The 23,805-nt window shown below is 38.1% G+C and overlaps 1 protein-coding gene across 8 annotated transcripts in view; it reads right to left on the bottom strand.

Moving 5' to 3' along the window:
- The window catches only part of MAP3K13 (mitogen-activated protein kinase kinase kinase 13), a 171,278-nt gene that overhangs the window by 36,951 nt on the left and 110,522 nt on the right, over positions 1 to 23,805 (bottom strand). For 7 of the 8 annotated variants that reach the window (XM_040480993.1, XM_040480995.1, XM_040480992.1 and 4 more), the window contains 2 exons: positions 10,229 to 10,788; positions 2,438 to 2,621 (listed from right to left, as the gene is read on the bottom strand). In XM_040480993.1, coding sequence (XP_040336927.1) covers positions 2,438 to 2,621; positions 10,229 to 10,703 — 659 coding nt within the window. In that variant the 5' untranslated portion in view covers positions 10,704 to 10,788. Of the gene's footprint in view, positions 1 to 2,437; positions 2,622 to 10,228; positions 10,789 to 20,475; positions 20,509 to 23,805 lie in introns of those variants that run through there. The other variant, XM_040481000.1, reaches the window with a different exon arrangement.

Here is a 23,805-nt window from a genome sequence, read left to right as displayed (position 1 = left end):
CAGAAAGGGTAACAGTGATATGTTATGTACTTTTCATGTTTCTTGACTAATGAATGAGAAGCAATCATTCCATCAACCCTGTACTATGACAAGGCTTCTTAGTAGCTATAAATAGCAGCTCTATAATCACTTCTAATTGCTACCTTTTCTTCCTTTTGGCACCCGATGCCATTAGGAACAGTCAGGTTGGGTTTTTTTCAAAGATTGCTTTCAAAAAACTGGGGGAAAAATACATAAGTCTTCTCTTTCACTTCCCCTTCTGTATACAGTTCTTAACTTCAAAGGAAGCTGTAGGCACAGCAATCAGTATCCAGAGAGACATACTGAAATCTAATCATGGCTTCATATCTTCCAGACGGTCCTGAATGATTCATTGGCCAAGCAACACATGGCACAGATGGCTGCAAACATAACACTGCACAATGCCTCAAGAGTGTGGTGTCATGGGCCAGGGACACAGTCTCACTATTGTTTTCCATGTAGAGGTAAAGACTATTCAAGCATCTTTGGCCTATATAATGGGGTACCGGCATGGCAATACTTGCCCAAAATGCTGAAAATTGCAAATGTAGGTAGGAGGGTCAGAGGAGTGAGGTGGGGAAAAGGTTGTGAGGAAAAAGGAAAAAGCAAAAGAAAGGAAGGAAAAATAAAGCTTCTCACACCCAATACTCTTAGGACACATTTCTACCTTTAGTTACTCAGGACATCTTGCTAGAAAGCCTTCATACCTGGGACCTACAGCCCAGCTCACTTCAGGAGGCCAAAAAGCCATGCTAATCTATAGAATATTCTGCGTCTCAAACTCAGTATCCTAGTAATCTAAGCTTAAAAGTTTAGTTAAATGGAAGTTAAATGAAAGGCCCTTCCTTCCACTTAGAATGTAGCATTACTAGAAGTGATGATTTTCTCAGGGAAGGAAAATGAAGGAAAGAAGGGAGTCTCTGACAGTCTGTCTACAAATAATCCTTCAATTGTCTTTTGAAATTTATCATCTTTGGAAAGATTATAATTCGTCTGTATAGTATTTCATTTTCATCTCATATCCTCCTGCCCTAATAGGACAACAAAAGATGGAATCATTACAACAACTGAAGCTCTCTCCCATGTCCACTGTATTGATGTGCCTTCTACAAGGAAATAAATCCAAGCACTTCAGTTAGTATCCCAGCTGAATGCTTCTCTTCTTTTCACACCTCTTTCCCTTTCCATAAAGGGGTCTTGTTTGGGAATCAAAACTCAACATCAATACTCACTTAAACGCATTCTACAAAACTGGTACCCAAGATTTCTATTCCTTAGTTGAGGGGTGTGATTCCATTGAAATATCATCACATGACCTGTTTACCTTTATAATGAAAGTTTTATCAAGAAAGGATCCCTCTTGGGGGCTGGGAGAAGTTCCTCCTAGTTTAGGGAAGGGGAATTTGTATATTATTCCACTTTTAGCTGTAGCCTCATCAGTCATACTATTTTCCAGGATTGAAATACATATATATATGTATGTATACATATGTATACATACATATATATTTTATACACACACATACTTGGTATATATAAAATATGCCAAGAAGCTCTAGTTTCTAAACTTTCCTTCTACCTAAAGGCTAGCTTTCCTATTCTTCATCTTCCCTCCTGTAAAGTCACTCACCATTCATTTGTTGAAGGCTAGGGCAGAATTTGGACGCTGGGAAGACAGGGAACTCAAGAGAAAGGTACTGGCAGAAGAGATTACACATATTTAGAGCTCAGTACTGCTAAATTTGGGGGATTCAGCAAATTTACCTTTGTGCCTCCCCTTTTTACTAGTGGTTCCTGCTAATATTATGAAAATAACAGTCTGAACTAGAAAGATATATTCATACACTCTTGGAAATGACTACTTTCTGGAATGAGCATACCATACAACTTACTATGCTTGAAAAGGGATCTAGCAAAACTTGAGGCAAGGAGAAATACTCCGAAGGTGCCTGTTATTACAAGTTAATATTTAATAAGGGAGGCTAATAGAAACTAATAAAAAATGCCGTCTGTTGCACAGGGACTAATTGTTCTGTGATCACTTCAGACATTAACTTTGTTTTCTTAAGTGAATTTTAAGATGTACAGGTTATCTTGAAGTGACTTCTGTCATCCCACTAATAAATGGGGTTGATTCATCAGATCTGACTGCTTCGCAAAAATCCACCTTCTCTCTCTCCGTCCCATGTACATCCTTTCTGAGAAGGGTGTACTCTGGCAAGAAGAGCTGCTAGATTGTAAGATCCTTAAACCCATGACTTTCATTGAATCGTTCTTTGGTATCCTCCCCAAACACCTAGCACAGTATTAAGTCTATAGAGTATTCTTAATATGTCTTTCCAAGCAGGAACTCATATGCAGATACTGGGGCAAAGAAAATCTCTCTATTTCTTTTTTTAAAAAAGCCTTGACCTACTTGAAAGCGATGATGTTAGGGTGCTTCAACTTCCTCAAATGCTTGATATCCGTCTCATTCTGTTCTCTCACTTTCTTGATGGCCACCTCCTCCGCTCGGAACTTGCCCAAGAAGACAGCTCCTTGGGCTCCACTACCCAGCCACTGCAGCTCTGAGATCTCCTCAAATGGCACTTCCCAAGTATCTAGGCACACAAGCGAGAAACAAACTTAGAGGGATCTCAGAATTTGCTCAGGGACCATTCTACAAGGCCGCTCTGGAGGTACCAACTTCAGCATCACCCAAAGTGATCTCTACACTTTGACTCCTACCTGGTAACTCACCAAAAGATATAACCTTTCTACAGGTCTTGGTACTACAGATCAGATGTTCTCACATATTAGTTTGTATCAGTTTTTAACCAATGGAATCATGCAGATCAGAGATCTCCAATAGACTCTCCTTCAAATGAAACATATTTTGATATTCCCATGGCCCCACCTCACTTCAAGCTTCCATGTTCGATCCACTTATTTGTCTCTATACCACTATCCCTACTCCATCACCCGTGGTAAGTGTTGTTTTATTCCTCTTTGAATTTCGAGTGCAGATGTTCAATTAATCCTTGTTGAATGAATTTTCAATGATACTCTCCCAAGGACCTAATTATGCATAATATTTATATTAATATTTACCTTTTATTGAGTACTAGTGTAGTATAGAGCTTTACATCTCATGTGCCTATTCTTTCAACAATCTTATAAATCTGGCCTTATTATGGTTATTTGTAGATGAGAAAACAGAGACAAGGAGATTAAGAACTTACCCAAGGTCATAGAGCTGGTAAGTGGCAGAACTTGGCCCAGAACTCAAAAATTGGCTGATTCCAGGGACAGTGCTTTTTCCACTGTACCACATTGCCTCTCATTAAGTAACTAAGAGGGTCATTAGCCATGATAGATTTACTCATATAGATGCACTATTTTCAAGCTTCTCTCTTTCTTAGATTTTGATTTTTTTTGCACCAAAAAAGTAACAGGGGTCATTTCTAAGTGGCAACATTATTGATGATTCATATTATGTTCTTTATCCTTTTCTGTATTAGTTTTTTTTTTTTTTACCACGAGCCTGTAATACTTTTATAGTGAATAAAATGCTATTTTAAATAAGGCACTTCAAAAATTCAATCAATATGTGCTTTAATCTCATGGAACTTAAAAAGAAGAATATGATCCATTGATGCTTCTCCTTGCCCCACTTTTTATCAGTGCATTGTCACTACACTGCTAAGAAATAAACATCAAAGTACCCAAAGTCCCATGGAGTGAGGAGAGGATGATGACAATGTCAAAGGTTATGGGAGATTTTCATTAGATCACCAATCACTAAAAGGTCACTGTTGGCAGAACACTGAACGAGGTAGTGTTGAGTCAGCTTTGAAGATATTCTGGTCTTGAAAGCAAATCAACTCACATCTACTATGGTGATGAAGCAGCAGAAAGAAGTCATCAGTACCTAGAAGGGAAATATATTTCCTTCTTCTCTAACTTCCTCAACCTTAAGAGAAAAGAAATTCTGTAAATTCTTAATAAGATGTGGCTTCTCATTACAGCGGTCAAAACATGACCTTCCATATATGATTACATAGAGCTCAACAAATAAAAGGGAGGGTGGCTGATAGCATAGGTATTTAACCCATTTTTCTGCTATGAGCAGATTAAAGGTTTCTGCTCTATTGAAGTTAGATGGATGTTATCTAAAAACAAATTTCTCTAAAACAGAGATAGCTCACAATTATGAAGTCACCACACAAACAAATGATACCAAGTAAGATGTGAAGGGAAAGAGTAACTTAAAGCCTTGACTGCTTCGAGTATCTTGCTGGCTTCGAGTGACTGACAGGAGTTAAGTGTCTCACACGGTCTCACTTCTATCCCCAAGGGCTTAGCTGTGCAGCACACACAGGACCCGGATATTGATGGCATACTGTCAGAGGGGTTTAGTGGTTAGGGGTCCAGTGAAGAACTAAACACAGTGTCATTTTGGCCATTCAGGGGCTCAGTAAAGTACTCTTACTGGATTCTGGGACAAGAACATACGGGGCAATATTTTTCTGAGACACTTCATAAATGCCCAAGTTATCCTAATTTTTAATATAATAACTACTAAAATTAGATATCTTTGGGTGTTTTTCCCCCTATTTACTCAATTTTTAATTACTGTTAAATGCTAGAAACACTAGAAAATATTAGAAAAAACAACAAAAGAAAGTATTTTATCTGCAATCGCATTCTGTATTCAGTTTTCATCTAACCTTCTGGTCTTTGCTTGTATGGATATAGCTATGTAAAAGTTGTATGTGACATATAACCTTTTCTACTTTTTTGATGTATTATTTCCCATGTATTTACACGTTTTATTATAGGCTTTAATAGTTGCTTACTGTACCCTTTTACCTTTTCTTTTTCCATCTTTTTGTTTGCTGATTTAAATTGGATACTTTTTTCTTTCTTTATATTATTTCCTCAAAATCAGTCCTTAGGTTAAAGAGTATAGTTTCCTGGCTCTTCGTGTACCATTCAAAACTGCCATTCAACAGGATTTCGCTAGTTTTTTTTTTTTTTTGTTTTTTTTTTCTTTTTTAATGTTTATTTATTTTTGAGACAGAGAGACACAGAGCATGAACGGGGGAGGGGCAGAGAGAGAGGGAGACACAGAATCGGAAGCAGGCTCCAGGCTCTGAGCCATCAGTCCAGAGCCCGACGCGGGGCTCGAACTCACGAACCATGAGATCGTGACCTGAGCTGAAGTCGGTCGCTCAACCGACTGAGCCACCCAGGCGCCCCAGGATTTCGCTAGTTTTTGCTGACAGTATTAACGTATGAGTGTGTCCCTTTTACTTTAACTTTGCTAGCAATGAATATTGTCAATAGTCTTTTTGGTTCTAATTTATTTAGGTGTAAAGTAGTGTTTTATAAGTTCGCACTACTTTGATTGCCAGTTCATATAGAATATTTTCTCCACATCTGTTTAACACTCATATCTGCTGTGCATGAATGGTCATTTTTATCTGTTGTGCATTTATCTGTTGGGGTCTTATAGTTCTCTAAACTGGAAGGAGTTTTCTATTTCTTCGATACATATGAAAAGAATATTTTTAAAAAGACTTTTTCTTTGTATTTTACCATTTTTTGAATGAAATATTTTCATAGATGAGTGTCATTTCCTTTGAAATTTCTTCTACTGCCCAATCAATCTTCTAAGAGTGATCTATAGTTGATTTTATTTTAAGTTTAACCTTTACATCCATCTGGAGTTTATTTTGATGTATGGAGTGAGGACCAAGGCAAGTTCATTTCTTTCATATTGTTATTTAATGATTCCAAACCAGTTTGTTAAATAATTCTTTCTTTTCATATCATTTTATACTGTTTACATTATAATTTATTATATTTTTAGTGTATATATATTTTTAAGCAATCTCTATGCCCAGCGTGGGGCTCAAACTCATGACCCCTAGATGAAGAGTTGCATGCTCTACCGACTGAACCAGCTAGGCACCCCTATGATTTATTATATTCTTATTTTTTTATTAAAAAAATTTTTTTTAATGTTTTTATTCTTGAGAGAGAGAGAGACAGAGCATGAGTTGGGGAGGGGCAGAGAGAGAGGGAGAAAAAGAATCTGAGGCAGGCGCCAGGCTCCGAGCTGTCAACACAGAGCCTGATGCAGGGCTTGAACCCACAAACTGCAAAATCATGACCTGAGCTGAAGGTGGACGCTTCACCGACTGAGTCACCCAGGCACCCCTAGTATATTTTTAAAGAAATAATTCCTATTATTTATTATTTTTATAAAATGAGAAATAAATTAAAATACAAATGATAAATACATTTGACACTCAAATACCAAAAAGGTTGATGATTCAATGCTAAAGGATAAAATTTTCCTCTGCTAACAGTAGCTCATGCCTGTGTTATTCAGCTATGTTTAGCCAATTCTCCATTATCCATGGAAAAATAGAGGGGACCACACTGGAAATTCAGGAACCTTCATATACTTCAACCACCTTCCCATCAGTCTTTTTACTGGACATAAGTATCAGAAGTAAAAGTGATTGATGTAGTTTAGTCCTCTTGTCCCATCCCAATGTCCCTGTCAATATCTAGCTGGGAGCCAATGAATAGGAAAATGATCGAAAAAAGAATGCTAATAATGAGGATGTGCAAAATCGGAGGCTCCCGACAGTTGATGAGCAACCGACCTGGCTGTGTTCAGTTCAGGATTAGTCCCAGACTTTCTACTGCTTTTATATCTGTTCATTGGTACTCTTCCCCAGCTTTTATCTTATGATTCATCACTATGACTACTATTTTAATTCCAATATCCACTGTGATCCGTAACCACATGCTCCCCCCCCCTTTAAGGCATAAGTTCTCCTTAGTTTGTATTCAGACTTGACTATGACAATACTTGCTATAAGACTGGGAACTATTTGGCAGTAAAAGATTTCAATTACACACGCTACCTTACTTGGACTTCACTACCAAATACTAAATGGGAGATGAAGATGTCATTAAAATTTTTGAAAAATCAAGTGAAATTTCCTTGTAAGTATACCAAATGCAGAGACACATCTGTTCTGTGGGCTATCCTCTGGTTGACTGTAATCCAGGATTAAAGATTAGCTCCCTGATCCCAGAGCTGACAAGGAAAAAAACTACACCTAGTTTCTGGCTAGTGAATCTCTTTCACGGCCCCCAGTAACACCAGCCTGCAGTGGGGTATCCTGTCATCTGCTGAGGAGTTAGGCAGCTATAAGCTGCCTTGTAAGCTTAAGCTGACCAGGCCGGTTTCTTATTCACTCTTGAAATAAGCCTTTCTGAAAGTCACATAATCAATTGGAAGACAATTAAATACAAGTTTACAGGATAATTCAAAAGTTTGTAAAGCTCCTGTTGACAGACACATAAGATGTATCCGTTGCTCCTCTTTATGAGCCTGAACCTACATTTGGGTCCTGAGACCTCCAAATTACCACCAAAATAATTATTAGACTGGACAAGTTAAGACCCTAAAAACCAAATGCAGTTCATCACATAAGCAGATATTAGTAGGTTTTATGTCTAAGTAGAGAAGAAGGAACTTTTAAAGAAGTAATAAATTGAGGGCGGTTATCTCTGGGTTGTGGGATGACAAGTGATTTTTATTTTCTTCTTTGTGTTTATCTTTATTCCCAAGTTTTAAAATAATAATACTGTTTAACATAGAAACCCCTAAAGTTTGTGTGACAAGGGACAGCTTTTTAACTTCCTTGAAGGCTTAAGACCATAGCGGGGGAAAGAAAGGTGGAATGTGCAGGATGAATGGGATGGGAGGATGTATGAAAGACAGAGAGAGAGAGGCAGACAGACACATCCTGGGGACTGACAAAGAATTACTGCATGGAGCAGGAATGGATATTGTGATTGACAAATCCCGGAAAGCACACCTGGGATCGATAGATTTGCCAACAAATCCCGATACACTTATGGGAAAGGGATATAGAAGGAGAGGCTGGTATTGGTTAAGAGAAGGTATTTCAGAAATATGAGAAAATGAGAAAAGAAAAAAGTGAGAAAAGTGACTGATGTCAACTGGCTGTTGTGGAAAAGCCAGCAACAGTCTCGACTGAAAGAGATAAACATGTTTTTAAGAGAGTCACAGAGTCCAACATGCAGTTATAAAATAAATAAAGCAGTCTCATTTCTGATCTATATTTCCGGTCCTTTCCAAAATGTCTTGATGAGAGAACTGTTAACCAAATCATTTACATGAGGCTACCAAGATACCTATCAAAAGCCTTAAAAAGCCACAAACCCTCTTAACCCAACCACTCCCTCTTCTAAGAACTTATCCTAAGGAAACCAAAGACATGTTAAAAATAATCACAGACATAATCAAAGATATGTGTGAAAATTAAATAATAAACGGATGTTCATTGCAGTGTAGCTTATGATCACTAAAAACAGCAAACTGCCAAGCGATTGAGGATTGCTTAAATAAATCTTAGCACATTCACGCAATTTAATATAATGCAAGCATTAAAAATGCTGAGGAAGTATGTTTCATGATATGGGAAATGTTCACAATGTGAAGTGAAAAAGCGTAACTGGTTTAACTCTGTATCTATTAAAGCACACAAACACACACACAATAAGACTAATATATATACCAAAAACATTAATAGTGGAAACTAGGGATCACAGAAAAATAGTTTTACTTTTTGGGGGAAACTTACCTGTTAAGTTACCAATCTTTCTACATATATTACTTTTGATACCAGGAAGAAAAAAATTCTTTTAAGGAATATAAATGGAGTTATAAAGAACACTAGGGCCATGTGTTCTCTTCAGATGCATAATGCTTGAATCGGTATCTATGAATATGTAAATTACACAATGATGAGAGTTAATTTGCTTTTCCAAAAGCTGTGAGATCTAGACATAATAATGCTTCTCAAGATTGGTTAGATACTTGTTCTTTCCTCACAATGTGAGCTTTCTGTGACCTGGCTGTAAGAAAATGATTCCTTTTGGGGAGGTGGCTCAGTCAGTTGGGCGACTGACTTCAGCTCAAGTCATGATCTCCTAGTCTGTTCTGTGGGTTCGAGCCCTGCGTCAGGCTCTGTGTTGACAGCTCAGAGCCTGGAACCTGCTTCAGATTCTGTGTCTCCGTCTGTCTCTTCTCCTCCCCACCTTGTGTTCTATCAAAAATAAACATTTTAAAAAAATAATGAAAAAAAAAAGAAAATGATTCCTTTTTACTACAACCTACGATAGGGCAGCAATTTTCAGGCACAGAACCATGTGGCTTCTGTCTGGCTTAGAATCAACCCAGTGGCCATCAGACTTTTTGACTGAATAAATTTTCAATAAAAAATTTTCCATAGGCTTCACGCCCAGCGTGGAACCCAACATGGTGCTAGAACTCACGACCCTGAGATCAAGACCTGAGTTGAGATCACGAGTGGGACGCTTATCCGACTGAACCACCCAGGTAACCCCTCAAGAAAAAGTTTTTAAACATGCATTCACTATGTGATTTATTTATAAATTATGTATCTGTACAGCTTTATTCAAATACCAAATATATATGAAAACACGCATGAAAATAGAAATTTAAAATGATGATAGGAGGAACAGGAGCTCTAACATCTTCTTCCTCATAACGCTGTGGATTGTCTTTATGTACCTTACTTGACACCACTTGACTGGACAGCTGCAAAAGATGGGCTTCGAAAAAAAGACCACCAAATGTGAATCTGTTCCAGTCAGAGGTTTATAGGAGATTGGTATGGGGTATTCATCTGATACTAGTTTTCTTTTTAATTTATTTTTTTAATTTATATCAAAGTTAGCTAGCAAATAGTGAAACAATGGTTTCAGGAGTAGATTCCTTAATGTCCCTTACCCATTTGGCCCATCCCCCTTCCCACAACCCCTCCAGTAACCCTCTGTTTGTTCTCTATATTTAAGAGTCTCTTATGTTTTGTCTTCCTCTCTGTTTTTATATTATTTTTGCTTCCCTTCCCTTATGTTCATCTGTTTTGTATCTTAAAGTCCTCATATGAGTGAAGTCGTATGATATTTGTCTTTCTCTGACTGACTAATTTTGCTTAGCATAATACCCTGTAATTCCATCTACATAGTTGCAAATGGCAAGATTTCATTCTTTTTGATTGGCACCAGTTTTTTAAATCAAAGGTTGTCCAGTGAATGGTGGTGGTATGTTTATACAGGAAATGTTTCCCAAATCCACACTCTAACTTACCTTGCTGCTGCAATTTGTAATCAGTGGAATATGCCTTGCCAATGATATTCCATACAGGCCTCAAGCATCCAAATAGTCCTTCCAGAAACCCACCACTGCCGCTACCTGACCTGCTGAACTGAATCTTGATGTCTTCCGTTCCACTTGTGCTCTCTCTGTCCGTGGTGTTGCTGTTCCCCTGAGACACGGCCATTTCCGATTCATCTTGTTCCCTTAGCTGAAGAACGCTGTTCTCAAACTGGTCCCTGGAATCTTCGCTCACACTCGTCAACACTGTTGTGGTGATGGGGCTGTTCATGTTCTCAGTTAGCTCTGCGTGTACTCCCCCCTTTTCCTGCGGGTCCTTAAGTAGCTTGGGTGAAGGGTGGCTCCCCGTAGGTGTGAGCTCATCTTGTAGTCCATTGAAGGTTCTGTTTTCACTCAAGGGTAAGTGTGGGGAAGAGGAGCAGCTCAGGTGCTCCTGAGGGTTGGCCATCGTGCCATGAGTGTGCCCAGGATCCTGAGATGACACTCAGAGGATTAGGAGGACAGAGTTCTGATGCAAGAGAGGGCTCCAAAACCTGGGAAAACAGGAGGAGGACATGAGTTCACCCTTCCTTTCGTCACCCACACTACTACACTTCTGTTTTTAATAACAAGAATATTGAAACAATGGGGATTGGTTAAATAAATACATCCACATGATGGAATACTGTGCAGCAATTAAAAATCATGCTGTAGAAGAGTATTTACTAACCTGAGAAAACGTTCAAGACATGTTAATATAAAAAACAGGTGAGAACAATATGTACAACATAAACCCTTACATTTTTTAAAAATTCGTATTTAAATTCCAGTTAGTTAACATACAGCATAATAGTAGTTTCAGGTGATATAATATGGTGATTCAACACTTCCATACATCACCTGGTGCTCATCACAAGTGCACTCAATCCCCATCATCTGTTTAAACCATCCCCCAACTTTTATTTGAAAAGACACATAAACACATATTTGTATGTGTGTAAGAAAAAAGACTGGAAGAATACACTCCAAGAATTAACTATTGTTAACTACTAACTTTTGTTAATTCTAGGTGGTTAGATTTGGGAGAGGCTTATGTCGTTGTGTTTCTCAAAATATTCTAAGCATTCTGCATTAACGTGTTGCTATAAAGTGAATGTTTGTGTCCCCCTCCTCCAAAATCCGTATGTTGAAACCCAATCCCCAATGTGATAGTATTTGGAAGTGAGGTCTTTGGGATGTAATTATTAGGTCAGAAAGGTGGAGCCCTCAGAGGATTAGTGCCCTTATAACAGAGATCCCAGAGTGAGGCATCTGGGTGGCTCAGTTGGTTGACTGTCTGACTCTTGATTTCAGCTCAGGTCATGATCCTAGGGTTGTGGGATTGAGCCTGCTTAAAATTCTCTCTCTCTCTCCTCATTCTCTCTTGCTCAAAAAAAAAAAAAAAAAATACTGGAGAGCTCCCAGTATTTCCTCTTCTGCCATGTGAGGACACAGTGAGAAAACAGCTGTCTCTGAACCAGGAAGGAGGCCCTTACCAGACATATAGAACATGCCAGTGGCTTGATCTTGGATTTCCTAGCCTCTAGAACTGTGAGAAATACATATTTGTTCTTTGAACCACCTGGTCTATGGTATTTTTGTTATAGCAGCCTAAACAGACTAAGACATATATATTAGGTTTATAATCAGAAAAAAAAACATTTCCCTTCCCAAACAGAAATTAAATATCTTGATATACACACTTTTATTAAAAAATATATCCTGCTCATTTTTTTCCTAATTTCTTTAGTGTTTTATCTATTGGGGCATTGTTTTACTTTCTAAAGTATTCATTAAGTCATTTAGATAAATGTCTTCTGTATGTGACAAGATAAATTCCTAAGATATAAAATTTGTTTTTACTGTACTAAACCAATTCTGGGGCACAGACTAAGCCCCAGTGTTTTAAACTTATTAATTGCTTCTGATATGTCCATTAGCACCAATTTTTCAGGGAAACCCAACCTCTGAAAAGAAAGACATGGGATTGTTCCAGATTGTCCAGATCATGCAAATTCAATCTTAAATTTATTCAATGTATGTCTATTATCAGAAATTTACTTTCTTTACAAATCCCTATATAATAGTTATTCCTTTATTCCTTCACTCTGTATTAAACATCTAGAATACATTAGAAGTCAGGGTATGAAGATAATCTCACTTTACAGAGGAAGCAAGAAACAGACCAACAATGACTGACAGCATAGTGCTTATAATGAATCAACCACGTGCTCTAGGGGCACAGAATAGGGAGGGATACTTTCAGAGCTAGCTACCCAAAGGTGGTAACTATTGATCAGTGTTGGAAGTATAGAACCTCATCAGGCATGCAGGAGAGGGGTGAGTGAGAGAAGACGGAGAGGGTGCCACAGGTGTGGGGAAAGTATGAACGAAGGCATGGAGGCAAGAAAGACTATGGAGTATATGAGAAATCAAAGTGGATGGAATGCAGGTTATATGTATACATAGAAAGATAAGAATGGAGAGAAAGTCAGGGTCTATGTTATAAGGAGCTTTGTATGCTAGGCTAAAAGACTTGGATTTTATGCTGAAGGTGATGGGGACTCAATAGTATACTATATTAAGGTTTGTGGATAAAAAGAAATTATCCCTATTTTATTAATTTCTCATCTGCATTACGGAGACCCAAAATTTTTAAAGTTTTTTATTTATTCATTAGGGGGGAGGGGCAAAGAGAGAGGGAGAAAGAGAATCTCAAGCAGGCTCCCAACTGTCAGCGCAGAGCCTGATGCAGGGCTTGATTCCACAAACTCTGAGATCATGACCGAGGCTGAAATCAAGAGTCGGACACTTAACCGACTTAGCCACCCAGGCACCCCTCTGAGACCCAAATTTTAAGCCTTGTTTTCATTGCCTATGAGGAGCTTGTGTGAATGAACCAATGAAAATACCATATCCTTTGAAGTCTCATTCATTCATTTAAACATGTATTGAGCTCCTATCACATGCTATACAGTGTGTTAGGCATTAATGAATGGTACATATGTTTCTACTCTATAGGAACTTAAAATCTAGAGGGAAAGACCAAATGACGAGAAAAGCCATATGGTTAGATACGTAGTACACAGACATGAACAAGGTGCTATGAGGGCTCAGGAAAATAAACATCAAATATGTCTAGAGATGTCATAGAGGAAATGCTGTTTGGGTTGGAGGGTAAACCAAGTAAAAGTGAAACCTGACATTCCAGGAAGTCAAAGTTGGGTGTCCAACTTTGGCTCAGGTCATGATCTCATGGTTTGCAAGTTTGAGCCCCACATCGGGCTTTCTGCTCTCAGCAAAGAGCCCTCTTCGATTCCTGTCTCTCTCTCTCTGCCTTTCCCTTGTTTGTGTGCTCATGCTCTCTCTCTAAAAAATAAATAAATGTTAAAAAAAAATAAAAAAGAGGTAGGACTTGAGATGAATCTTTGAAAAGAGGATGATTTGAGATCCATAGAAGAAAGGAAGTCAGGTTGGCTAAGGGAATTAGCAGAGGCAAGCAGAAACCACCAGGGCATGTGTGAGAAGTTTGGTAACTCAGAAATAATGGAATAGCCAGCTAATGTTGGGGAGCAGTTAAGGTAATGCCTTTCCTTCATATATGGGTTCTGAAAGTTCATAAAATGATGCAGATGATTTTTCCTTTAAATAAATCAGAGAGATGAGGTTGGGTTGGATGAGGTTAGCTTAGAGGTGGACTTAAATTCTAGGGAATGGAGAAATTTGGGAGCTAGGAAGCTGCCTGGGACTATAAGGTTGGGGGGGAAAAAGAAATAAAAAGAAAAGCTGAAGCCCTCTGTTACAGCAATAGCTGTTTGCGGAATTGACCCTCATTCCCGTCACCCTATCCTCCCCACCCCATTCCTTTTGTGCTGATCTCTCAGCTTTCACATTACTGATCCCTTCGTTTTGTTTTCCTGCTGATTTCTTGCCACAACCTTGAGCTCTCTTGACTTTGCCCTCTCTTACCTTACTCTGATTGAGGTCTTTTAAGACTGCTGACTCAATACTATCTGCCCTGGCCACTGCCTCAGCAGTTACTTCCAGTCTACCTTTGCCAGTTGGGACTCATGGTTATGCTATACAGCACAGGGTGTACATCGTGCTTTTGGCTCACATCAGACTTGAGGGTAATGCAAATACCCAAATGAATATGTGAATTTCAGCCAAACACCTATTTGTGCAATTTGTTCTTTGAATCAGACTATGGAACTTTATGTTAATTCCTGGTGAATTTCCATTTTTGTCAGTTTGTATTTTGAGTTTCTCCCTAATGACACCACATTGTAATGAGTTCATGCACTAAAAGTTAGAAAAACATGTTTGTTTTGTAACCTTTTCCTACTTCTAAGAGGTTAAGGGTGCACATGAAGCAGACTAGTCCCCTCTGGCACTGGGAATGAGTCTAAGGAAGAGAACTTCAGCATGCTCATCACACTTGGTTTGATTTTTTTTTTTTTTGAAGTTTATTTATTTTGAGAGAGAGAGAGAGAGAGCACATCAGGGCAGGGGCAAAGAGAGAGGGAGAGAGAGTCCAGGCAGGGTCCATGCTGTCAATGCAGAGCCTGATGCAGGGCTCAAACACACCAACCGTGAGATCATGACCTGAGTAGAAACCAAGAGTCAGACACGTAAACGACTGGGCCACCCAGGTGCCCCTTGGTTTGACATTTATCAAGGAATGTCTAGCAAGGAATATGGTCCAAACGACTTGCTTTACCTATGAGAATAACATTCATATGTTCAAATTCAAATTCCTATGATATTGCTGACTTGCTCAATGCAACAGCTAATCAGTGGCAGAGCTGGAAATGAATTCTCCTTCCTCATCCTACAGTCTTTCCCTAGTCTGGTTTTTGTTTATTCAGACAGAGAGATACAAATAGCCGTGGTATCATGATCATTGATGACAAAAACAATAGTAATTCTCACTGTTATTTTAGATGCACTAAAGATACTCTCAAGAAAGCACAAGTATCCACCTAGCGGGATGACTGTACCAGTCAGCAGAGCCACGACAGGCCATCTAGCTACTGGCAACTCAGCAGTGCTCTGGGAGGGGGCACAAGCAAGGGGAACCTTAAGGCGTGTATAAGGATGCGTACAGTCCAAGAGGCTTCCCTCTGCTCACCAAGAATATCAGGTCCAATCTCAACCAACAAAGGCAGAGAAATGGAGAGGCACAAGAACAAAGGGAAAGAAATCATCCCGTGACTGTCTTAAAATATGATCAGAGCTGACTACGTTTAAGAAGAGTGTAGGAGGATAAAGATAGCTAAATTTTACCTGTGTGTATGTGAACACACCCACACACTGCCACTGCACAGTGAAGAAGCTGGTAAGTGCAAACAGGCAACACAGGCAGCCCCACTCTAACTGCTCCTTTGCCATCTCAGTGCCTCTCTCCCTGTCCAGATTTGGCTCAGGCACCCTCATGGCAACTGTTTGGATCTTTTAATTCATGAGAAGTCAAAGCTAGTATTGACCAGAAAATGTTAAAAATGAAAACAGAAAAAAGAAATGAGGCAAAATCTTTAAACATTGAGAGTCAAATGGAGAAAGATAAGGAAGAGCAGGAGGGTAAAAGGGCAAGGTTGGAATGTCACCTTTCTCAGTAGGAAGCTCTGTGAGCAGGGGTGCAGGGGAGGTGATGCTGCTGTTACCTTTAAGGGCTTTTGAATCTGCCAGAGGCACAAGGTAGCGCTTCCATATCTGCCCTCCCGGCACATTTCCCTTGCCCTGTGAATTTCTCAGCTCCAAGAGGAGGAAGTGGTTTGTGCAAAATTAGTAGGTAGGGGCTGGAGACGGTAGCAGCTGTGCATTTGCCAGGGCACTGCCAATTTCTGGAAATTACCTTGGCTTTGTGCCAAAATGGATTCAGCACAGAGAAAAGGGAAAGGAAGAAGCAATGTGGCCAGATAGCCCTTCAGTTCTTGTGTTTTTCTTATATAATACAAAAATTTCCAAGTTGCTAATAAAGGGTACTTTTATAATAGATTAGGTTTTGAGTTTTATACCATAAATATGAGTATGTCAAAGATTTTGGAAGAATTTGCCCCATAGATAAAGTTTTTGGTATCACTAAAATTGAATAAAATTATAAATTAAGAATTATTGCTGAGATTTCTTGAATGGTGTTAAGCTATTCCCAAGCTGTCTTCTCTTTGCTTGGCATTTTCTGGCCTTAAAATAAATCCAACTCTTCCATCTCTACAATTCATATAACAGTATCTAGGGCATAAGAGACATTTCTGCTACTAAGGCATCATTCCCATTTTAAAACTGGGATTAAGCTACTTGTTTGTAGTAATAACATAAAATTGATCTTCCCAGGCTAGAGGTCTGTTAATAAGATCCTGATTTGAACTTAAAGAAAAAAATAGATAGCTTTTTCTAATGGAACGTAAAAAAATCATAAGTATGTGATTTAAATTAGATCAAAAGAGTGGCCTACACATCCCTACAAAGCAGCTCCAGCCACTTCTCATCCTGCAAGCAGCCCCAGCAGGGACCAGCACCACTGCAAAGTGACTCCTGCTCTGGAGAGGGGAAGGTAACCACACACACCAGTTCCACTACAGCCACAGGAGGCAAACCTTATAACTGACAGCATGGAGAGTGCCCTGCCAATCAGTACATCTGTAGCCCCAACATACAGTCTGGGGGCAGTCATCTGATCCTACTGCTAGCCTTGCCTACCAACAAAAACCTCTCAAAGGCAGCATAGGGAGAGAGCCCTGGAGTTCAGGGTCACTGCAGCCCAGGCAGAGGGATTGGAGGCAGGTATCCAGTTTGTCTGCAGGACCTGCCCATCAATGAAAGCTTCTCAGGGGACAATGTGGGGAGAGTGTCCTGCATTTCATTGTGGCCTGGGCAAATGAACTGAGGGCAAGTATCTGGTCTTACTGTTGACACTGACCAAATACAAGCTTACAGCAGCCCCAGACCTGCCCTTTAGCACAGGAACCAAACCTGGCCCATGACAGGCAAAGTGGGCCATTGCAGCTAGATGGACTGAAGGCAAATGAGGCTCAGCCACAACAGTAAGGTGCACACAACCCACATAGGAGATTCCCCTGAAGTGCTGGTTTTGGTGAACAGCGGACACTATGCTCCAGGGCACAAAAAGACCTCTTCTTCAAAAGGCCACTATTTTTTCAAGATCAGGAGACATAAATGACTTTCCTAACACACAGAAACAGACACAGAGAGAGGAGACAGAGGGATATGTGCTAATGAAGGAACATGACAAACACAGCAAGAGAGCTAAATGAAACAGAGATAAGCAATATGCCTGATAAAGAATTGAAAGTAATGGTCATAAAGATACTCACTCAACTTGAGAAAAGAGTGAAGGACCTCAGTGAGATCTTCAACAAAGAGAAAATATAAAAAAGAACCAATAAGACATGATGAACTCAATAACTGAAGTTAAAAACACACTAGAGGGAATGAGGAGCAGAAGAACATATCAGCTACCTGGAGGACAGGGTAATGAAAAGCAATCAAGATGAAAAGCAAAAAGGGAAATGAATAATTAAAAATGAGAATAGGTTAAGGGAACTCAGTGATATCATCATGCATAATAACATTTGCATTATAGGGATCCCAGAAGAAGAGACTGAAGAAGGAGCAAAAAATTTATTTGAAGAAATAATAGCTAAAAACTTCCCTAATATGGTGAAGTAAACAGAAATCCAGATCCAGGAAGCACAGAGAGTCCCCAAAAATATCAACCCAAAGAGGTCTACACCAAGACACAAAATTATTAAAATGGCCAAAAGTAGTGATAGAGAATTTTAAAAGTGTCAAGGGAAAAGAAAATAGGTACATACAAGGGAAACCCCATAAAGCTATCAGCTCATTTTTCAACAGAATCTTTGCAGGCCAGAGGGAGTGGCATGAAATACTCAAAGTCCTGAAAGAAAAAAACCCTGCAACCAAGAATACTCTATCCAGGAAGGCTACCATTTACAATAGAAGAAGAGAGAGAGTTTCCCAAACAGAAGTTTGAGAATTCAACATCACTAAATCAGCCTTACAAGAAATGTTAAAGGGAGTCCTTCAAGTATAAAGAAAAAGCTATAATCAGAAGAAAGAAAATTATGAAAGGAAAAAATTTCACAGGTAAATAGAAACATAATAAAATAGTAGATTAATCACTTATAAAACCAGTACAGAGGTTAAAGCACAAAATAAATAAAATCAATTATAGCTATGAAAATCAGTCAAAAGATTCACAAAATTAAAGAATGTAAAGTATAAGATCATATACATAAAACGTGGGGCAAGAGAATAACAATTTAGTGCTTTTAGAATGAGTTCAAACAGGGGCATCTGGGTGGCTCAGTCGGTTAAGCACCAGACTTCAGCTCATGTCGTGATCTCACAGTTTGTGAGTTCGAGCCCCACATCAGGCTCTGTGCTGACAGCTCAAAGCCTGAGCCTGCTTCAGATCCTGTGTCTCCCTCTCTCTCTGCCCCTCCCCTGCTTGCACTCTGTCTGTCTGTCTCTCTCTCAAAACTAAATAAACATTAAAACATTTTTTTTCTTACAAAAAAGAATGAGTTTAAACTTAAAAAAAGAGTTGTCTACAATTGCACCTTCCCTCTAACTTGGTCTCTTAACTGTGAATCGTCTACTGAAACTCCTATTTGAAAGGACAATAACCATGGGTATTGAGGAGGGCACCTTTTGGGATGAGCACTGGGTGTTGTATGGAAACCAATTTGACAATAAATTTCATATATTGAAAAAAAATAAACGTTACAATTTTTTTAAATAAAAATAAAACATGACTATAAAAAAAAAAAAGAAAGGACAATAACCTCATATCAACCAAATTCACTGACCTACCTCATTCCTCATCTTTATAATATTTCATTCAACAAACATGCATTCAAAAATATTGTTTCAGTGCCTAAAATTTACATATATTTTTCATTAAGATTATGAATACTTAATAATATTGAAAGTATGCTAGAGCCAACAAAATATAACAATTATAAAACGACAAATTCTCCATGGTAATATTACTTTCTGAATACAAGTACCTATAAATACAATCACGATTAAAGCTAAAATAATTTTTATGTAGGTTTTTCAAATAAAATTTTTAAATGTTTACTTATTTTTGAGATGGAGGGAAGGGCAGAGGGAGAGGGAGACAGAAGATCTGAAGCAGACTCTACCCTGTCACCACAGAGCCCGATGTGGGGCTCTAACTCACAAACCATGAGATCATGACCTGAATCAAAGTCAGACACTTAACCGACTGAGCCTACCAGGCACCCCTATTATTATGTAGGTTTAAAAATGAATAAAGATGTTTTATTTTCAGAGTTGTAGACTGTAAATTTATCAAGAAATAGAAACTTGTGAGGCTTCAAATATACCTTAAATGCTAAATGCCTCAAATGCTAAACATATTTCTTGACTAAAGAAATGACTTCCCCATAACTTCATAAATCTTTAATAAATAATATGGACTATGGTAAGTACAAATATTCCAGAATAGAATCAAAATTTTCTGACCTAAATCTGACTAGTAGTAGCTAGATAAGTTTACTTAAAATGTCTTAAATAGTAAGATATAGACATATATGTCTTTAAATATACAAACATTAATAAATACAAAAATAATTATATATGCATTCCAAGAACATAAGAAAATAGGTTTAAAAGGTCAACAGTGGTTATCACTGTTGTTCTTTTAAATGTTTTATATTTCCCCAAATTTCTAGTATTAGCATGCATTACTCTTTTAGTAAGAAGTTTTCAATCCAAATATCTGTTGCTTTATACACATAGACTAAAAGTTTTACTACTTTTGCATATACGAAAAATCATATGAAATGTTAAGGACGTTGTTGAGAAACCTGTCAGTGTTTGCTAAGGCTTGCCAACAGCTTAAGAATAATTATAAACTGAAAACAGAAGAATAAAAACAGATGACAACGAGGAAACAAAAGTTGACAACTCCTATTTTGTTTTTACCTTTTTGACTAGTAAGGATCATATTCAAGCTGGAGAAGGTAGAATAATCATGACTAAGAGACTGGAAACTCAAGACAGATGAAGAGACAAGGGTGTATCTAAGTGTTGTGATTATTTCCAACTTCTAAGGTCAAGATGAATAACATGCAAAGGCACTAGAACTCTTGCATTTAGGATCACAAAAACGCCCTTTGGTAAAGGATTACCTTTAGGAACTGTGAGCAAAACAGCTATCTGTGGAAAAGTAGAAGATAGAGAAATACCCTAATTAAAAAAAAAAAAAAAGGAAAAGGAGGCTTACAAAATACGTAGAATTATGAACTTGAATTAGTCCCTGGTAAAAGCTTCCAGTACACAGTAAGCACTCAATGAATGCTAGTCCCTTTTCTTCTTTTCTTTGCCTATTAGTTTATGCCTTCCCCTTCTCTTTTTGGATATCTATGGCTCTAAGATAAATAATTCATCAGACTGGTGGATGCCAGAGGGAGGTGGGGAAATCGGCAAACTGGGTGATAGGGAGTGAGAGGTACAGGCTTCCAGTCATGGAATGAATAAGTCATGGGAATACAGTCAATGGTATTGTAAGAGCGTTATATGGTTAACAGATGGTAGCTACAATAGTAGTGAGCATAGCGTAGCATATAGAGTTGTTGATAGCTATGCTGTGCACGTGAAACTAATGGAACACTGTGTCAACTCTACTATCCTTCAACAAAAACATAACAAAAATAAAATAAAATTTTAAATGACTAATAGCATAAAAAGATAAATAGTTCAGGAGGACAACTGAAATGACAGTTGAAATTAATTTAAAATTATTATTTAAGGGGCGCCTGGGTGGCTCAGTCGGTTGAACGGCCGACTTCAGCTCAGGTCATGATCTCGCGGTCCGTGAGTTTGAGCCCCATGTCGGGCTCTGTGCTGACAGCTCGGAGCCTGGAGCCTGGCTCGGATTCTGTGTCTCCCTCTCTCTGACCCTCCCCTGTTCATGCACTGTCTCTCCCTGTCTCAAAAATAAATAAAACGTTAAAAAAATTTTTTTAATTATTATTTAAAATTAAAATTATTTTTAAAAATTTGGGCTATAATGCACACTTTAAAATTATTTCCCAATCAATCAATTCAGAACCTTCTATGCACTTCATGATATGGAGAGCAATATTGTGAGGGGATAGGAGGGAAAGCACTGTAGGAAGATAGACCTGGATTCAAATCCTCATCATTAACTTGCGCTGAACTCTCTAAACCTCAATTTCATTATATCTATAACTGGTATAACACCAGATCCCACGCACTTAAGAGACTAGAGAATTGCATGAGATCATGTATAGATAACACACCCAATACGCCCTGAATCCTCAATACTTGCTAACTATCCAAGTCTTTAACTAGAAAAACTAGAATAAGAAGACATATGTCAATATGCTCAATATACATGTGAAATCAAGGGACATGAGAGAAAGGGAAAATGGAAGGTAAGTTTTTCTTAAGTGGAAAAGTGAGAAAAAGAGGAAAAGAAGGCGGGGAAAAATCAATACACTTAGAAACTGAGACACATTGAGCTTTTAACATTCATATGAAATTATAAATGAAGACACAAAGAATCAATAAACAGAGACATGGGGTCAAAAGGGCAAAAGTAAGATGGAAAACAGAAGAGGATAATCTCAAGTGTATGCAGCTTCTTTTTCATATTTAATTTCCTTTGCCTGTAATTTAATTATAGTGGTTATTTTTATTTTTTATTTATTTTTTTTACATTCCAGGGTTTAATTAAATTGAAAAAAGAGGGAAGGCTGTATGTAGCTATAGTAATGTTTAGGAGAGTATCAATGCTATGTCATTTCAATATTTGGGAGAAAAAATGAATTGCCATGTTTCTAAATTGCTATGTTAAATTAGGAGTTAATTTTATTGATTCAAGAAAATATCTCTAGGAAAAGGCTGCTTATACTTTAAACAAAAGGGCAATTAGAACATAAGAGAATCATTGCAGAACCATGGTCCCAAGGGAGATCATGGAATGTTCTTCCCTAGAGATATGGATGGTTTCACACCATGCTAGGTGCTCTGCCTTTCAGGGATTGCCTAACCCCACTCTTGTGTCACCTAACTTTCAGCAATGTTACTACCTTCAGGCAGTTTGCCTTCACTTTCCTAAGGAAGGCTTATGTCCAGGGCAGAGTCTAAAAAGTTTGCTGTAGCTCTAAGCCTAGAGAACTCTGTACAATGGCAACTTCCCACAAACTTAGAAAAATTATAAAAAATAGTCCTTACGTGATAAATGTAATATTGTAGTAAAATGAGTGAGCTCTGGATTCAAACTCTCTGGGTCCTAATGCTGATTCTGTCTGTGGGTAAGTTTCTTATCTTTGTGTGCCTCAGTTTCCGTTATCAAAAACTGGAATAATAAGAGTATCTACCTCATAGGGTTGTAATGAGGATTAAATAACACTTGCGGAGTGCTTAACATACTACCTGGCACAGAGTAAGCACTCAGTAAAAGTCTCCTATTTATATTTTAAATTAACAACCATTTTATTTTTAAGTAAGAAAGTATATGCTTATTAATAATAACTATATAATTAAAGGAGTAAGATCAAATACAAACATATCTTTTATTTTAAAATTTAATTTAACAGTTAAAAAGGCAAGAAAGACTTTATTTAAAACTATTGCAATAGAGGAGAGGGACAAAAAGCAGGAGGATTTGTAAACATTGGGGTAAGCTAGTGAAAAATACTTGGAGGACTGTGAGGTGTGAGAAGTGGGAAGTTTGGTCAAAGTGATTAGGCCATCTATGAAAACATATACTTTATTATTATTATTAATTTATCTTTTTAAAATTGAAATAGAGTTGACACAATTCATACAACATAGTGATTCAACAACTCTATATGTTATGCTGTGCTCACCATAAATGTAGTCGCCATCTGTCCCCATATAACGCTAGTACAATACCATTGACTGTATTCCCCATGCTGTACCTTTCATACTCATGATTTATTCACTCCATAACTGAAAGTCTGTATCTCCCACTTCCCCTGACCCATTTTGTCCATCCCTCCTCCTGATTTCTGGCAACCATTAGTTTGTTCTCTGTATTTATGAGTCTGTCTCTGTTTTTTGTTTGTTCATTTGTTTTGTTTTTTAGGTTCCACATATAAGTGAAATCACATGGCATTTGTCTTTCTCTGCCTGACTTATTTCACTTAGAATAATACCCTATAGGGTCCATCCATGTTGTCCCAAATGGCGAGATCTCATCTTTTTTTATGGCTAAGCAATATTCCTGTGTGTATGTGTGTACGCACACATATATACACACCCACACACACATAAATACACACACATACCACATCTTTATCCATTCATCTAATCAATGGACACAAATTGCTTCCACATCTTAGCTATTGAAGATAGTCATGCAACAAACATAGGGGTACATATATCTTTTTTAATTAGTGTTTTCATTTCCTTTGGGTAAACACACAGTAGCGGAACTAACTACTGGATTGTATGGTATTTCTGTTTTT

This window comes from Herpailurus yagouaroundi, unplaced genomic scaffold (genome assembly GCF_014898765.1).
Source record: "Herpailurus yagouaroundi ecotype Mexico unplaced genomic scaffold, PumYag 159, whole genome shotgun sequence".
Classification (NCBI taxonomy): Eukaryota; Metazoa; Chordata; class Mammalia; order Carnivora; family Felidae; genus Herpailurus; species Herpailurus yagouaroundi.
Note: the sequence above shows the minus strand (reverse complement) of the source record. Positions and strands in the feature narration are given on the sequence as shown.